Raw genomic sequence first — 15,651 nt, forward strand, 5'->3', positions numbered from 1 at the left:
GTTCATTCCGCGCAAGGCGCGGATCTTAACCTAGTAATAATAATATTTCAGATGACAAAAAGAATCATGTGGTGTGGCTTTGTTATACGTAACGCATCAGAGTTGATGATAGGATGGAGAAACAGTTTTTTTTTAATCACCATAAAGTTTGTGGAATGATGATATGATTGAACACTTGAGTTTACATTGATATAATGAACATATGTATATATGTACAAATGAAATTGAAATTTAAACGAAAAATAACTATAAATGAGTATATGATTTTCTAAACTGATTATTTCATTCCACTTCCTATAAACGAGTATATGATCATTTGACTATATATATCGATTTATAAAACACATATATAGAAGTACTAATTCAAATGTTATCAGACGAACAACAAATAACAATTAACCGGTATGGAATTAATTCCCCAAAATTGCAACAAAAAAAAAAATCAGTAAAGAGAACAAATTATATAGTTGCTATTAATCCCAGAAGAACAAGTCCAACGACAAAGAATCTTCCGAACACAAAGCTGATCCTGAAGTCGTCACTTCCACTTACGATCTGGATAGGGAACAAGCAACTTCCCACAGTCGCATTGTCCTTAGTAATCCTAGCAGTTCCTTTGAAATCACAAGCCCTAACGTCTTGACCCTGAATCTGATAATACATGTTAAATGCGTATGATATGTTTTGGATTCTGTCTAGCTTACTACATCTTGAATCACCCTTCATCGCAGTGCAGTCACCGTGGTAACATGCATACTCTAGGTCCGGAGCAACCTTATCTAGATTGATCGTGTCTTTGTTCACTATGCACCATTGTTTATCTAAGTATTTCACACCTTTCGCTGCCACGGGTACGATCTTGCGTCCTTTTCCAGTGAAATCTAGCATAAACTTAGGTGTTCCATCGTATCTGGTGGACAAATATTAGAAACAACTAGAAATGTCAATGACTGATGTTTTGTTTTACCCAATTATGCTTATATGTGCACATATAGTATGTAACGTAACCAAGGACAATAAAAGACGAACATTATGAGTCGTAATAAGTTAGTAGTTATTACGTGAAAATATTGGTATGATAATAATTTGAGGTGAATAATAAAACTCGAAAAGTCAAATAATAGAACAAAAAAAGACATCAAAATACTAAAAAATCTTATCCAAAATGTATAAACGCTAAGAATTGGTTTTAATAACACATGCACAGTATTATACTATTAGTATCTGACAAATCCAGTTCAGGAGAGCAAAACTTTGAAACTTGATATAAATAGCTCTTACCACATCATATAAAATGTCTATGTCATAAAACGTTAAAAACAATAAGAAGGTGACTTGTCGATCAAGAAATCTAGTTTTAGAGTGTTAGATATGAAGAGAGACGTTTTTATATTACCTAAATATTCCCCAATGTCTCTCGAATGGTCCAGGCATAATACTCTTCATGTCCTCGTCGAGGAAACCGAAGAGATAAACTTCTAATCTCTCAGGCCTCAATGGAGTCCCTTCCTCTTCAGCAAGTCTTTTCATAAGACCTGCATAGAATTTCTCTGCTAGCTTTGGCGTCGCATGTTTATGACCATCCGTTGGCCACCCAATCTGTAAAAGATAACCAAATTCAATAAACTATTTCAATATCTGTGATATTCATACATAATGAGTGTTCTAGGAATTGGTCTTTAAAATGACATAAAAAACTAAATGCCTAGCCGACAAATTGACTATGAACGAACCGATTTTTCTAAAATATATATATATTTTTTTTTAAGTCGGTATAGTTGTCGTAAACGAAAATCTCGAATAAAGCGTCTAATCACTGTCTAACGATTTTTTTAAAATATTATACATAATAAACAATAACTTGCTTATCAAGTTACCTCCCCAATGATAATCTTCATATCTTTAATCCCGGCTTTCTTCAACGAGTAAACAAGCGTATCGTAATTCGCATCAAACACGTTATCGTAGTTCTTACCTTTATCAGGAATTGACTCGCCTTTACCGTCGAAAAAAGCAAATTCAACGGGAAAATGTTCGTTTAGGTAAAGACTAAGAAAAGGGTAAATGTTGACTGTGAAAGGTAAATCATTATCGTGGAAGAAGTTGACTATGTCGAGCATCGTTTTCTTTACATCGCTTCTAAAATCTCCTTCTGATGGCTTATCATTAGCTGATTGGTAAACTTCAGCGTTCTGTGGGATCGTGGCTTTCATTTTATCAGTATGTCCAGCTTCTTTTAACGCCTTGTGAATGTTCTTTAATGCTGGAAACGTTGTCTCCAAGAACGATCCGTTGTATGCTGACAAAAACGGCTCGTTCCCCACGGCCACGTACCTATAAATAGCGATCATATAATGGACTTTAGTCAATCCACTTATCGCCTAATTGAATATTTGAATATGATCATTAAAGTTTTGTAGGGTTACTTGATGTTGACGCCACCCTTACGCATGTAAGCCGTGACATTTTCTTTGACCCAATCTTTAGCATTTTCGTAATCTTCGGCAAGACTTTCAAGAAGGTTATTAGGGATTCCGACCATAACCTCCATGCCCGTACCGGCCAAAGTATTCATCGTCCATGAATGAGCGTCAAAAAGCTTTACTTTATTGATCTTGTTGTCTTTAAGCATCCTAACAACAATATCAGGATTCAGTGGATGCGATGCGATATTGCCCCAGTTCACACCGAAGCCTCTGACCAAGCTAGCCAGGGTCAAAGTGGTCATTATAACTGTTCCGACATTAACGAGCATCATTGCTCTTCCGGCCATATTGAGAAAGTGGTGATGAGTGAGATTAGGTATGTTTGATGTAGCTCGAAGATGGTTTTTTTTTATGTTTGATTGATTGTTGTCTTTTCTAACAGTCGGGGAATTTTTTTTTCGTGTCTTTGGGTGGTCGTTTGTAATGTTGTAATAAGAGTGTTTTTAGGTTGCTAGTGAGGAATTTTAGCTTCACATAAGTTTCTATTTTTAGGAAGAACCACGAGTGAATATAGATGTCTTTTGCCGGACACTTGTAATCAGTTAATTATTTTGTTTTTGGTTAAGAGAATATGTCGCTGTATAAAATTGGTCGAACTTTATTAAAAAAAGAAAAAAAAATTGGTCGAATTTTCCTTTTTAAAGATTAAATCCTCTTGATGTCAAAAAAGAATTAAACCTCTCTTAAATTAGCATTATTTAACATGGATGTTGGTCGCAAAATATTTTTTTTATTACGGTGGTACATCGATATGTAAAATCGAATCTAGCATCATGTTTATCTATATCTACATATTTAAAACAAAAGGTTAGCTCTTTGTTTATTGTGAATCCTAGGAATGTTAAACCAAAATGTTAGTTCAATGAGTGAGCTAGCTAAAGAAGTCAGACAACGAGACATTTTATTTTTCAACATAAGTTAGACAGGTTCGGATGGGGGCGTGTCCAGAAGCATCGTTACTATCGAACATAACTTGACTTGATAGAGTGGGTTGTTGACAAAAAAAAAATATAATGCTAATTAAAATCTAAACTCATTATTAAACTTGCATCTCTTAGCATACGCCATGCAGAATCAGCTACTTGAAGGTTCTTTCCTTTGAATCAGTCTCCTATTTCTTGATTATGTTACATAATTGCTATTCGGATTTGATTATCCTCCCATGGATCTGCTCATGAGATTCCAATCATTTATTCTTCTAGCTTCTACAAGTCCAAAGATCTTGAATTTGATCTTAAAGTTACATGTATTTGCTTTTACAAAACCTTACCCATGCAAGAGTTTTATCAACAACACCAATTCGTTCTACCAAACCTATAATACTTTAACAGCTTATTTTCCTCCAAGTCACATATATAACACAACACTATATATGATTGTAACAAAGAGAAAGTTCTGAAACAACCAAATGGTCTCTCAAGTTTTGCTCGAAGAACCCTCGAGGAATTCAACTTGTGAGGCTGAGTCCGGTAACACAATCCAAGCTCTACAAGCCAGAGGTTACCTTACTGAAATCCTGTTTCATTTGGCAACAATTAAAAAAATCCCATTGTGAAGTCTCAGTTGTTCTAGTATTGTCTTATGTAATACACAAACAATTGCTTAATCTCTGATAGGCATTGGAGAAAAATGAAATTGGCCCGTAACATATATGGATAGGTAAAATCTTCGATAGTGATTTTGGTATGATTCATTTCATGTCTTGTCTAAGCTATCAAGACATAAATGTAGACTTGTTAACGGTGATGAAAGAGAGACAAAGACTGATTATACCAAATGGGACCAAACCTTCCATGTGCTCTCATGGTCCCTATCTCAGTTCAACATGTCTGTATAACACATTGCTTTGATGTCGATCTCCGTGAAACTACGTGTTTCTATGTAAAACCGATAAGTGTTTGAAAATCTTCGGAGATAGCTAAAACCAAAAATTAGAGAAACACACACTTCTTTCTTTGGTCATGACTTTCTTCTCTGTACTAACAAAACATTCATCAGTAGGTGTTGTCTAGAGATTGTCACTGGTTCTTGGTACATGACATTGTGGCTAGTTTCTGGACTTTTCAATAAAAGAAAAAAAAGTTCCCGATCTTTTCAAACGTAAAAGTCTAATCTACCTAATCATATGAAACTGGCAATAATAAAAATTATAAAGTCTTGGAAATAATGTCACAGAGAATTTCTTAAAATTAGGTCCACAAATAATAATATCAGGTCATTTATCCATTTATTTCATGGGATAGAACTCAAAACGAGTCATAATATCAAATAAAGTTCAAACTTTTTAAGTCCATATATTGCATTGATCAAATCGGATCACTATACTATTATACTAGAATTGTCAATTTTTCTTCAACTAACTTTAGAAAAAAACGATGTATCATATTCATTCACGTGGAATTATATGTCAATAATTTTTTTAGAAAAAATAGAATGATATGTTTGAAAATAAATGGAAAATGAAAGTAGGCCAACTCTTGTCGGAAATTTTAGCTTTTGTAGTTGAAGAAAATAAATTGTAATAATGAATGGTTTACTGGGAAACACCTCAAACACATGACTCTACAAACTTTACGTCCTTTTTGCTATATTTATACACTCTATCTAACATGTCCCCGACCCCACACTCCAATCCACATCCCTAATGTGGTCCAATTTATTTTAATTTTAACGAAATGATAGAATCAGGTAAATCTCACGTTATCAACGAGAATCCCATTCATGATCTGGCTAAACTAGTATTTATGCCTTGTATTGTCTATGAATTTCAAATCCTGTAAAACTGATGTATATTACATGCATTATAGATAAAACAAGATGGCCTTCATAAAATTTTATCATCAAATATAACATGCTAGATTTCTAGCTAACCCTCTTGATGTCAGATTACCAATATCTCTCTTCGTCCATGCGTTGACTACGTGAAACATATGTGTTTGTATGTATAAACAATATTGGACGTAAATTTCATTTGTTTTGAATGTTCTGATAAATCGTGTTCCTTTAAAGGACCACAATTTTTCAATATCTCCATTTGATCAAAGGACCACTCGGTCCTAGCTAGCATCTCCTCGAATTTTATCTCACTGTTATAATTTAGCACTAAAATATGGTTAAGACTTTTTTTTCTTTTTTGACCAAGAATATGGTTATAGACTTTGGATGGTTGTTTGGCAAGATCAGGCCTTGCTCGTTTTGAATTTGTAGACTGAACTCTTTCGGGTCTAAGTAATGCAAGTAGTTGTTTGACAAAAAGAAAAAAAAAAGACTCTGGATGGTTTATTTTTTTTGTAAACTGCTTTCATTGCGGATGGTTTATATCAATTTACTAGGTGTTTTGCCCGAATATGCGGACTTAATCGATTTACAAATATTTATTAGTTTTTTTTTATTAATTCAAAAACCAGCATAATAATTTATCATTATGTTTTCAAAAAATTAAATCAAACATATTTATATATATATATATGACAAAAATCTAACTAAATACATATGTTTAATTAAAATTTATTAAGGATAACACTGACTTTAACTACTTAATTTATTATAATTGTTTTATATTTTATTTTTAAATCTTATAATTAAAAAATATGTTTTAAGATAACAACCCAATATATAAGAATTATCTTTTTTTTTAATAAAAGTTAATATTATTAATAAAAATTATTTTTAATTATATAATTAATTATATATAAAATTCATTAAGGGTAATATAGATATTAACCGCTCTAACTTTCAACGTGAGAGCTCGATTCTAAAAATTTACTTCGCAAATAATAGTATAGATTACACGTACCTAGCTAGTATAATTATAACTAAACTGTTGATTTCCCTCTTACTCAATATAACCTCTTGCTATAATTTCTCCTAGTCTTGTTAATGAAAACAACATTGTAGAGAAAATTTAAAGAGAAAGAAAAAAGTTTAACAATCAACCGTAAAGTCACTTGAATAATTTGATAATTTAAATAATTTGACTGTTCAAACGTGTTAAAGCAAAAAATAGTTTAACAATCAACCGTGAAGTCATTTTAAATATATAATTATGTTTTTTTTTTTTTAAAAGGTAAATATAAAATTATGTTAGTGGGAAGACACATAAATATCGACGTCATGTCCTTAGACCCATATGTCTCAATAACTTCCAAAACGTTCTTAAATTCTGATATAATATATGGGACCATAAGCTCATCACAGAATCTTTCATCTTGTATATATAAACACAAAAAGGTTCAATAAAAAACATATAGCCAGAGAGAAATAAACTAAGTCACTTCTAAAAATGGCAGTTAGGGTTTATTACAAGCAACTCCTCCTGGCATTTCTTCTCATCATCTTAATGTATTCTCCTGCTCAAGGTAAATTTATAGCGAATACGACACACAGATGCATATCAGGAGTTTATAATATTTATGAAGTAACTGCGATCAATATTTTATACACAAACTCGAATGAATTTTTTCTAATAATAATATGTATTACCAAAAAAATAGTATATAATATTGATTTTTTCTTTTGCTTTTTAGCACAAAACACGGGAGAAATCGTGAGGAATAGAAAGCTATTGGTTGTGGAGAAGGAGCCGGAGACTCAGAACTCAAGGCAAGACGGAGGAAATGATGGTTATGGATTGGTGGATATGGATTATAATAGTGCGAACAAGAAAAGACCGATACACAACCGCTAATTAATAAACACATGTGATGAATTTATCAATTTCTTGTGAGATATCCCAAGATTCTATGATATCCCGAGATTTATATAATATATTCAACAGAAATACTATCAAGTATCGGGAACTGAAATATTTTATGAATAAAAATTATAAAATATTAGTAATCGAGTTGGTATACATGTAATTTAGTATAATCGAGTTTATATAAACATAAAAATACAAACGATTCTGTATAATAATCATAGTTTGTGTGTGTGTTATATCATGGGTTTCGGTTTGTGAATGAATGTCAATGAATATACTTCTTTTATATTGAACTAATCAATGGATATACATATTTTGTGTATATACTATATATACTCTTAATATCTTATGTTAAGTTTAATGATACATTGTCTATATAATTATATGTGTTGATAATTGAATCGATCATCGTTTATAATACTATAAACTCAAATATTTCTGATAATAATATACCAAACATATTATATTTTTTTGTTATATTTTTAATACAAACAACAAGAAACAAACAACATGAAAACATTAGCTCAACGGTAACTGATCATGCCCATTGTGTGAGAAGTCTTTGGTCTGACTGATTGTTTGGACAGAATTAATATTACATGATGTTGTGGTTTTAGGCATAGAGGATTACAGACTTTGATCCCGAATTTTATGGTATTCAAAAAGGATAATATAACAAACAACAAACAAAAAAATACTAATATAAACAACTTTCTAATGAATAAGCCTTGTATGAAAATAATATCAGAGATCTAGAGAATACTCGTCCACCAATGCACATATAAACGTGTTAGAATTCACGAGACTCACTTTATATCCCAAATTCGATGATTCTAGTGATCATCAATACTTTTTTCACATGACAAACTGAGATGCAAAACGCAATAAATTCATGTGTTATGTATGAAATAGACATCATATCGAAAACGAACAAAGTAAATCAACAAACTCATGTGGAACCTAGTAGGCTATAACCAAAAATACATATTATCTCGGCCCATTAAATAAACATATTATCTCAGCCCGTTAAGTAAACGTAATATCGACCCATTAAATAAACGTATTATCTCGAAATCTTTTTCTTAGTTGATCCGTGTAATTTGATTGCGAACGAACTGGTACTATGGCAAAAACTGAGAAGATTGAATTCGTCCTTGAACAAGTAAGACCTTGTGTTATTTTCTCCAAATCCTTGGCTATGTGTTTTGTTTGTACTTTGCTGGTGCTAATTGTTAGTGATCTGAACTCCTCAAGGTCCGCTTGTGCTTGGATCGACCGTGCACAAATCCTATCTAGGAAGATGCTAGAGATCTATTGATTCTGAGTGTATTTAACGCAGGTACCACCAAAGATAAAAAGAAACTAAGGAAGATGAGAACATTGTAGAAGCGGCTCCAGCTGATATACCAACATTGTTGGAGCTAAAGCAGATTTTACTTTTATGCCCAACATTGAGGCATATAAGTTTGAACACCAATCTAAATGTAACCAGCTATATGTTTGAAAAAATTTCTTCATATTGGTTCATTATATTTCAGGAAGCAGAGAAGCATCTATCAGAGATGGTTGTGTGATATCAAAAATCGTCAGACCATCAGGAATAGTCTGATCGTTAAAGATAGCAACGAAATTCTAAAGTCATGGGCATCAAACTTGGAGAAGCTTTTAGATCTTGGTGAGAAGAGTTGTCACCAAATTCACAAAGAAACTATGATTCATAAAGCTGGCACTAAGAGCTTGAGAAACCGTTAGCCACACACCCTCATATTGGAAAGAATCTTTCAGGTTCTGTCCTAAAAATTCTTCATTTAACTTTTGTTGTATTTGTTTGGTTCAGATAACAGAGTTAAAAAAAACTCTTCTTACTTTTTACAACAAATTTATTATTATGCAAAAAAAAAGAAGATAAAATGTTGAAAAAAACAGGAAAAACATGCAAGGCAGAAAGAAGCAATACAAACCTAAACCTAAACCCTACAACAAGCAATGATCATTCTCTTTTCTATTTAGCTCTATATAGTTAAAAGAAAAGGAAATGAAGCAATTCCATTAGGAGGATGAACTATTATTGTAATTATGATTACTTGTCTTGTCTGGTGACCATTGTATGTCCTGGAGATAACCGGTTTCACTCGGTTGAACCGCTGCTGGAGAAAACAGAGGACGAGAATGAGAAGATGATGACGAAGTGGATTGCATCATTGAGTCTCCGGTGTAACCAAAACGCAACGGAAACGACATTTGATCGTACAAATCCATAGTTTGTTGATGATTATGTTGCTGAAACTGTTGTTGGTGGCGAGCCATCTCTGAGTAACTCAAGTTATACGGTTGAATCAACGGCTGAGAGTTAACGGCAGGTCTTAGGGGCAAAAGGGTACTTGTAGAAGCCGAGTTCCTGAACTGTGTTGGTGTCTGAACAGCGGTTGTTTGCTGTACAGATTGTGTTGTAGCGGGTCTAACGAGTTTGACATTTTCAGGGAAGTTGAGTTTGGCTTTGTTGCCTCTGAACCGAAGAGCAGCTTCATCGTAAGCTCTTGCAGCTGATTCAGCGTTGTCGAACGTACCGAGCCAAACTCTAGCAGCTTTGAAAGGATCTCGAATCTCAGCCGCCCATTTTCCCCACGGTCTTTGTCTCACTCCTCTGTATCTTCTTCGAGGTTGTTGGTCCCCATTTAACGACGACGTTTCGGTGTTAGTAGTTGTTGTAGTTGTGTACTCATATGTTGGGCCTGAACCTGACATGTTGCTCGAAGCTTCTCTCACTGCAAACAAACAAACGTATAAAATAAGCAGTAGTATAAAATAAAATTGAATGTCTCGAATAATGTTATTATAAAAGAAAGTCCTTATAAGAGTTGATGATTATGAGAAAGTGATGAGGCCACAAAGAGCAATGAACAAGTAGTAAAAAGTAAAGCAAGTGGAAAACGACCCTTGAGGCAAATGGAGGGAGATATATTCTTTTGGGGCCTTTGGCATATAATCATCATCATCATCATTTTGTTAAATAAATACATTGACCTTTTTATTATAATTCTAAAGTATATGTCTTAGGATAATCAAGTGCACTTTCGTTATTTGTTAGTATTTTAAAATATGTTGTCAACGCTTTTCTTACTTATTTGCATGGATTAATAATTTGTTAATCTTATTCTTATCCACATTTTTTAAAAATTTAAAATATAAACTACAATATTAATTGCAGTTCTGTATTTTAAATTTTGTTTTATTTTCAGTTTATATTTTCAGTCATATATTCGTGAATTTTTTTCACGTTTTATTATTATTCTCTTAATTCATTAATTATCAAATACAAAAAACTAATACGTTAATTAGAAATAAAACAGTAATTGTTTGTTATGTGTGAAATAACCTTATATAATCTAATATAATATGAATAAGTTTACCATAATTTTTGAAAGAAAACAAACTAAAGATTTGAAAGAAATGATCTTATACGGATTTGTTTTAAAACATGCATAGTAGTTTGTATTAATATCGTAGCCGGATGACATGTTTTAAAATAAAACAGTAATAGTTACCTCTCGAACTAGAATTGCCTCCGGAGAAATATTGATCAACCGTCAAAGTATTAGCTGCCTTGACTGATTTACCTCCACCGCCACCTTCCTCAACCTCCCTCCTCCTCTTCTGCCCGGAGGACGAGGAGGAATTCGAAGTACCTTCTCCACCGCCAACGAATTGATGAGGAGGAACATTTCCAGAGACGACATGTGTCAAAGCAGAGACGATCGCAGACATCTCCATCTCTCTGCTAAAACTGGGCATAAGAGACGATGACGGAGGCGTAAGAGCGTTATCACGGTGATGGAGGTGGCTGTCTTCGGCCGGGAATAAGTAAAACCATTGATCCATGTCTGATAACGTCCGGTGATCATCTTCTCGAGTGGTCGGCTCGGCTTTTTTACCAACGTTATCTTCCTGGTTTGCCACTTTTAAGGTGCACATAAAAAAAATCTCTCGTTCTAGTAAACCTCTTCTGAAACTTAAACCTTATAAACCCTGAATTTTTTTTAAAAAAATGTTTTTCTTAGAGATAAAGAAAACTCTGTAGAGAGAGAGGAAAAACAGAGAGGTGAGAAAGAAAAACAGAGATTTTACAAGATGTTTTTAAGATAGAGGAGTTAAGCTGATAGATATACAAATATTTTTGCTGTGTACACTTTTTTTTATTCAGCGCCGCCAAATCAAAGAGTCGGTTTCTCTCTTTCTTGCCGTGTGAATGTGAAGGAAAACATGCACTTTTCTATATATAAAATAGACAAATAACTAAATATTATAAAGTTGAGCTATAATAACAGAAGAAAATTTGGTTTTGGTGATTCAGGTCAATATGAACAAATTTATACAAATTGAACACTGTATTAGTGTATGTATATTTCCTCCCTCTATTTCAAATTAATAAATTTTTCATACTTTCACGAATTAAAAATATGATTAAATTATATTATTTGATAATTAATGATTTTCAGTAACTTCAAATTGTTGATAATTTTGATAAATTTTGTTAATAGTTTACAATTTATCATTATTAATTAATAAAATACGCTTTTGAACTATTTTTCAAAACTATTTATGAATTTAAAATCATTTATTTTAGAAACAATAAAAAAGTAGTGGACGATGAAACTTCTGCAACTTGGGAGATATTTAATTTCGTCGACATGCAATTGAAGTGTTAAGTGTTGTTATCAAAACTTAAACGAGCCCAATAAACTTCAATTAACTAAGATATCTATTGGTAGGATTTAGCCTAGGGGGGTTATAGTGTCATTAACTAGACAAGTTGCAAAGTAAAACCAAAAGCTATAAACACTGTTTTTTTTGTCAACATAAACACTGTTAATATATGGAGACATTCAGACACGATGATTAATTACTTTATTTAAGGTTCGGTGATTTCTATAATCACTATAAGATGAATTGTAAAAAAAAAATAAGTAAACCATAAATAAAATATTTGCCTAAACGGTTAGCTCGAAGGTCAAGTTGAGAGAATCAGTGCTGTGCGGTGTTGGTTCGTGCCGACGTCAAAGGACGGTGTCGGTGGTGAAAGGCCAACGCACACCGGCACACGTGATTATCTTTGACCGTTTGACCCAGGAGATATTCTTCGTTTTCGATTTTTCTTGCCTATCCACTCTAAATGTTTAATACATTCTCAAACATCAATAGACTCTTACATACGAACATTATTACTTTTTGCGACAAGGCCCTTCTTAAAGGGATGGCTCACTCTCTTTAAGGGTGTCCCTGCTGCACTCTAAGGATACATGTTTTAAATTCGTTAACTTGTAGTGAATACTTAATTATAATAATTAAGGTACTCACATTAAGATATTTAGTTGCAGTGAATACTTAGTTACAAAGTATTCACATCAAGGTGTATATATATATGTATGTAAAAAGTATATAAAAATAGTTGACAAATATATAAAGTTATTGTTAATTAATATTAAATAACATTTTATTTAAAATAATACATAAAAGATAAAATTAAAATTAATTTAAAATAAAAAAGGCATTGACATTAGTCATTTTTTATATAAAAAAAATTGTATCCGTAAATAGGGGTGGGCACAGATCGGATATCTGAGTATTTGGAAGCATTTGTGTCCATTCGATCTTTAGCCACCTAGATGTTCGGTGACTCAGATATCTAAAATGTTTTAGAATTTTAAAGAATATCCGATTTGATCGGTAAATAAAATAATAATTTTAAAATAATAATTTTTTTAATAATAACATTTTATTACAAAAATAAAACATTATTTAACTTTTTAAATTCTAGTACCTAATATAATAAATTTAATTCATAAAAATATTGTAAAACTGATATAAAATATAATATATATAACGTATATATATATAATTCCTTACATATATGTATATATGTATATAACAGATCGAATTAAATATATGTTCCTAAAAATATTGGTATTTGTGATTTGCTTCTTTTTGGATATTGTATTTTAGTATTTGATTTGTTTCGTAGAGTTACGGATATTCAAATTCTTTTGTTCAAATCAAAACTGATAACGACTAGAATCAAAATTTATGAATATTTTACTAAACTTTATCCGTAAACAATAAAAATAATATATATATATAGTTTGGTTTTTGATTCGTTATCTATTTTTATTTGAATCGAAAAATCTAAAATTTTATTGGAACAATGTATGTGAGTTTTATATTAAAAAATGCAACGTATATAGTGTGAACATATTTATGAATATAGGGCGAACGTATTAGCATACTTATTATCAAATTATTGTAAGACTCTTATATATCTATTATAGTGTGAATGCATTTATTAAAATGCTTCTATTTTTAATATATAAGGGTTATAGAAACGTTTTAAAAATTTTACCATTAGTTTTTATTAAAAAGCTCATAAATGTAGAAGATTTTTGAACTAACTTCAAAAATTTAATATTTTATATTGAAACACTACTTCCAAGAATGGTATGGTCCTTACACCTAAAAGGAAAGAAAAGAATAGAATGGTCCACTATAAATTTGTCTTATTTTATAGTAGGTGTGACTTGAGGATTGTCTCAGAAATGACATCGTTTGACTTTGGTTTTCAAAGAATCTATAAACTTTAGTGTGCTCCCAAGTTAACGTAGTTGGTATTTTTACCTTTTTTACATGGGAGTACGACACTTCCATATCGTTCAAAAGAAACAAAACTACATATACTATACAGTATCTGGTTAATCAAACAGCCACAAATTCTTCTTTTTCACGTTAGCAAAACTATTATAGAGTTTTTTTTTCCGTCAACAGATTTTATTGAAAGCAAAGTTGAATTCAACACAACACCAACGGATAACAGATCCTTCTATGGTCAACTAAACCGGAAGAAAACAACGATATCCCCGGAACCTAGAACCCACACAAGGGCAGCATACAAGAACAAACGTTACTACACACTTAAACAAGTAACTAACCTTCCAAACTACTAGAACAAGACTAACAAATACATGGAGACTATCAGATAGAGCATATGTGGCAGCTGCTTAGTGGGAATGCCCTCGGCCAAACCTCCTCCTCCTAGCACTCTGAAGAAACACCTCAAGGACCCACCAACCAAAACTTCATAAACCGGCAAGTAAAGATTCTTTCTAACATTCCCGGAAGCGGCTTGATCTACGACGACCATAGAAAGCCTAGGTATGAAGCGGCATCAACAACAGATCTCCGCGAGATCTAAACGAACATCTAGGAGCGAGGACCACCTAATCCAGAAGACAAGAACAGGCCATGAACGGCATAAAAGTGGACATATAGAAGCCAAATCAAACTCACTGAGGATAGTCAACACCTGCAAAAAGAGCCCAGTCCAGAAGCAAAGGATACCCGCAACAACAACATAACCAACATATCTAGAAAGAGATTCAAGTAAAAAAGCTTTGTAGTTAAACCACACCGTCAATCCATAGATCCGGAACTTTTGAAACCAAATCCATCCTAAATCTGAAAGCCAAAAGCGATTTGGTAAAGGCGAATCTCCTCTCCTCTGAAAACGAAAGTAAGTCACACACCGATGAACAACAAGACAAGCAGAGGACGTAGGAAGAGATTTTGACCGGCGCCGGCGCTGAAGGAGCCGCCACGCGCCGATCAAAAGAGAAACCAGAAAAAGGTTGAAGAGGGAGGCGGCGAGAAGACTAGAGAGAAAATAGGGGTTTTTGTTTAATGCATGAATATAACTTTTAACTATTATAGAGTTTAAGATACAAAAATATAAGATATACAAATTAAAATTCTACTGTTATGATGTGGCATTTTAAGTAGCTTGATGTTTAAGGAGAATTAGATTTTGATCCGCGCTTAGAAAGCGCTGATTTGTTTGGTTTTTTATTTATTGATCGAAAACTGATTTACAAACCACCATTATTTTTATTTCGAACCATAACAATTGAGTTTTTGGGTTTTTATCATTGGTTTTTTTTTCTTTTCAAAATATGGTATTTCCTTAAAATATGGTAGTTGTTCTATAATAATGTTTGAGATTTAAGATTTATTTTCATATCCGACCTAGATTCATGGTTGAACTTATAGACCCGATACATTGTATATAATACGGTTCGGATTTAATAAAAAATTTTGTTAGTTAAAAATCCGATATAACCGTTAAAAACCAAAAAAAATCACTATTAACCTATGATCTGATACCATTGATCCGATAAAACATAAAATATATGATAGTATTTTAAAAAAAATTGATTAAATTACTCATATAGTTTTTTTTAATATTACATAAATTAGTGATTCCTTAGAATTTGATGAAATTTTATTATGTTTTCAAAAATTAAAAATGATAATTTAAAAAAAAATTATTGATATGACAATATTAGTTTATTTTCGTTATTAATAACCTATTATAAGTTTTTATTTTAAATTTAAAAATTGATTTTAAGATAGATTTTAAAATAT

General features: G+C 32.1%; 3 protein-coding genes across 3 annotated transcripts; 1 reads left to right on the top strand and 2 right to left on the bottom strand.

Annotated features, from left to right (window-relative positions):
* Positions 1–62: 62 nt before the first annotated feature.
* Positions 63–2,875, bottom strand: LOC125604805 (glucan endo-1,3-beta-glucosidase 8-like). Its single transcript, XM_048774985.1, has 4 exons — positions 2,427–2,875; positions 1,878–2,334; positions 1,397–1,599; positions 63–910 (listed from the first exon to the last, which is right to left on the bottom strand). The coding sequence occupies exons 1-4, from the start codon at positions 2,771–2,773 to the stop codon at positions 460–462; spliced, it is 1,458 nt and encodes a 485-aa protein (XP_048630942.1). The 5' UTR covers positions 2,774–2,875; the 3' UTR covers positions 63–459.
* Positions 2,876–6,753: 3,878 nt separating this feature from the next.
* LOC125604806 (protein GOLVEN 2-like) lies at positions 6,754–7,482 on the top strand. Its single transcript, XM_048774986.1, has 2 exons — positions 6,754–6,844; positions 7,013–7,482. The coding sequence occupies exons 1-2, from the start codon at positions 6,769–6,771 to the stop codon at positions 7,171–7,173; spliced, it is 237 nt and encodes a 78-aa protein (XP_048630943.1). The 5' UTR covers positions 6,754–6,768; the 3' UTR covers positions 7,174–7,482.
* Positions 7,483–8,971: 1,489 nt separating this feature from the next.
* On the bottom strand, positions 8,972–11,328 carry LOC106404735 (ethylene-responsive transcription factor ABR1). The gene is made up of 2 exons (XM_013845421.3): positions 10,731–11,328; positions 8,972–9,950 (listed from the first exon to the last, which is right to left on the bottom strand). The coding sequence occupies exons 1-2, from the start codon at positions 11,155–11,157 to the stop codon at positions 9,235–9,237; spliced, it is 1,143 nt and encodes a 380-aa protein (XP_013700875.1). The 5' UTR covers positions 11,158–11,328; the 3' UTR covers positions 8,972–9,234.
* Between the last annotated feature and the right edge of the window lie 4,323 nt (positions 11,329–15,651).

Source organism: Brassica napus, unplaced genomic scaffold, assembly GCF_020379485.1.
Source record: "Brassica napus cultivar Da-Ae unplaced genomic scaffold, Da-Ae ScsIHWf_627;HRSCAF=923, whole genome shotgun sequence".
NCBI classification, from domain to species: Eukaryota; Viridiplantae; Streptophyta; class Magnoliopsida; order Brassicales; family Brassicaceae; genus Brassica; species Brassica napus.

Bases quoted from the DNA above. Each gene is read 5' to 3' on its own strand.
- LOC106404735 (XM_013845421.3), bottom strand. From the start codon at position 11,157: ATGTGCACCTTAAAAGTGGCAAACCAGGAAGATAACGTTGGTAAAAAA. The intron at 9,951-10,730 runs GTAACTATTACT...GTTTGTTTGCAG, and splicing joins AGGCAATTCTAGTTCGAGAG to TGAGAGAAGCTTCGAGCAAC.
- LOC125604806 (XM_048774986.1), top strand. From the start codon at position 6,769: ATGGCAGTTAGGGTTTATTACAAGCAACTCCTCCTGGCATTTCTTCTC. The intron at 6,845-7,012 runs GTAAATTTATAG...TTTGCTTTTTAG, and splicing joins AATGTATTCTCCTGCTCAAG to CACAAAACACGGGAGAAATC.
- LOC125604805 (XM_048774985.1), bottom strand. From the start codon at position 2,773: ATGGCCGGAAGAGCAATGATGCTCGTTAATGTCGGAACAGTTATAATG. The intron at 2,335-2,426 runs GTAACCCTACAA...CGCTATTTATAG, and splicing joins AAGGGTGGCGTCAACATCAA to GTACGTGGCCGTGGGGAACG. The intron at 911-1,396 runs GTAATATAAAAA...TTTGTCCACCAG, and splicing joins AGACATTGGGGAATATTTAG to ATACGATGGAACACCTAAGT.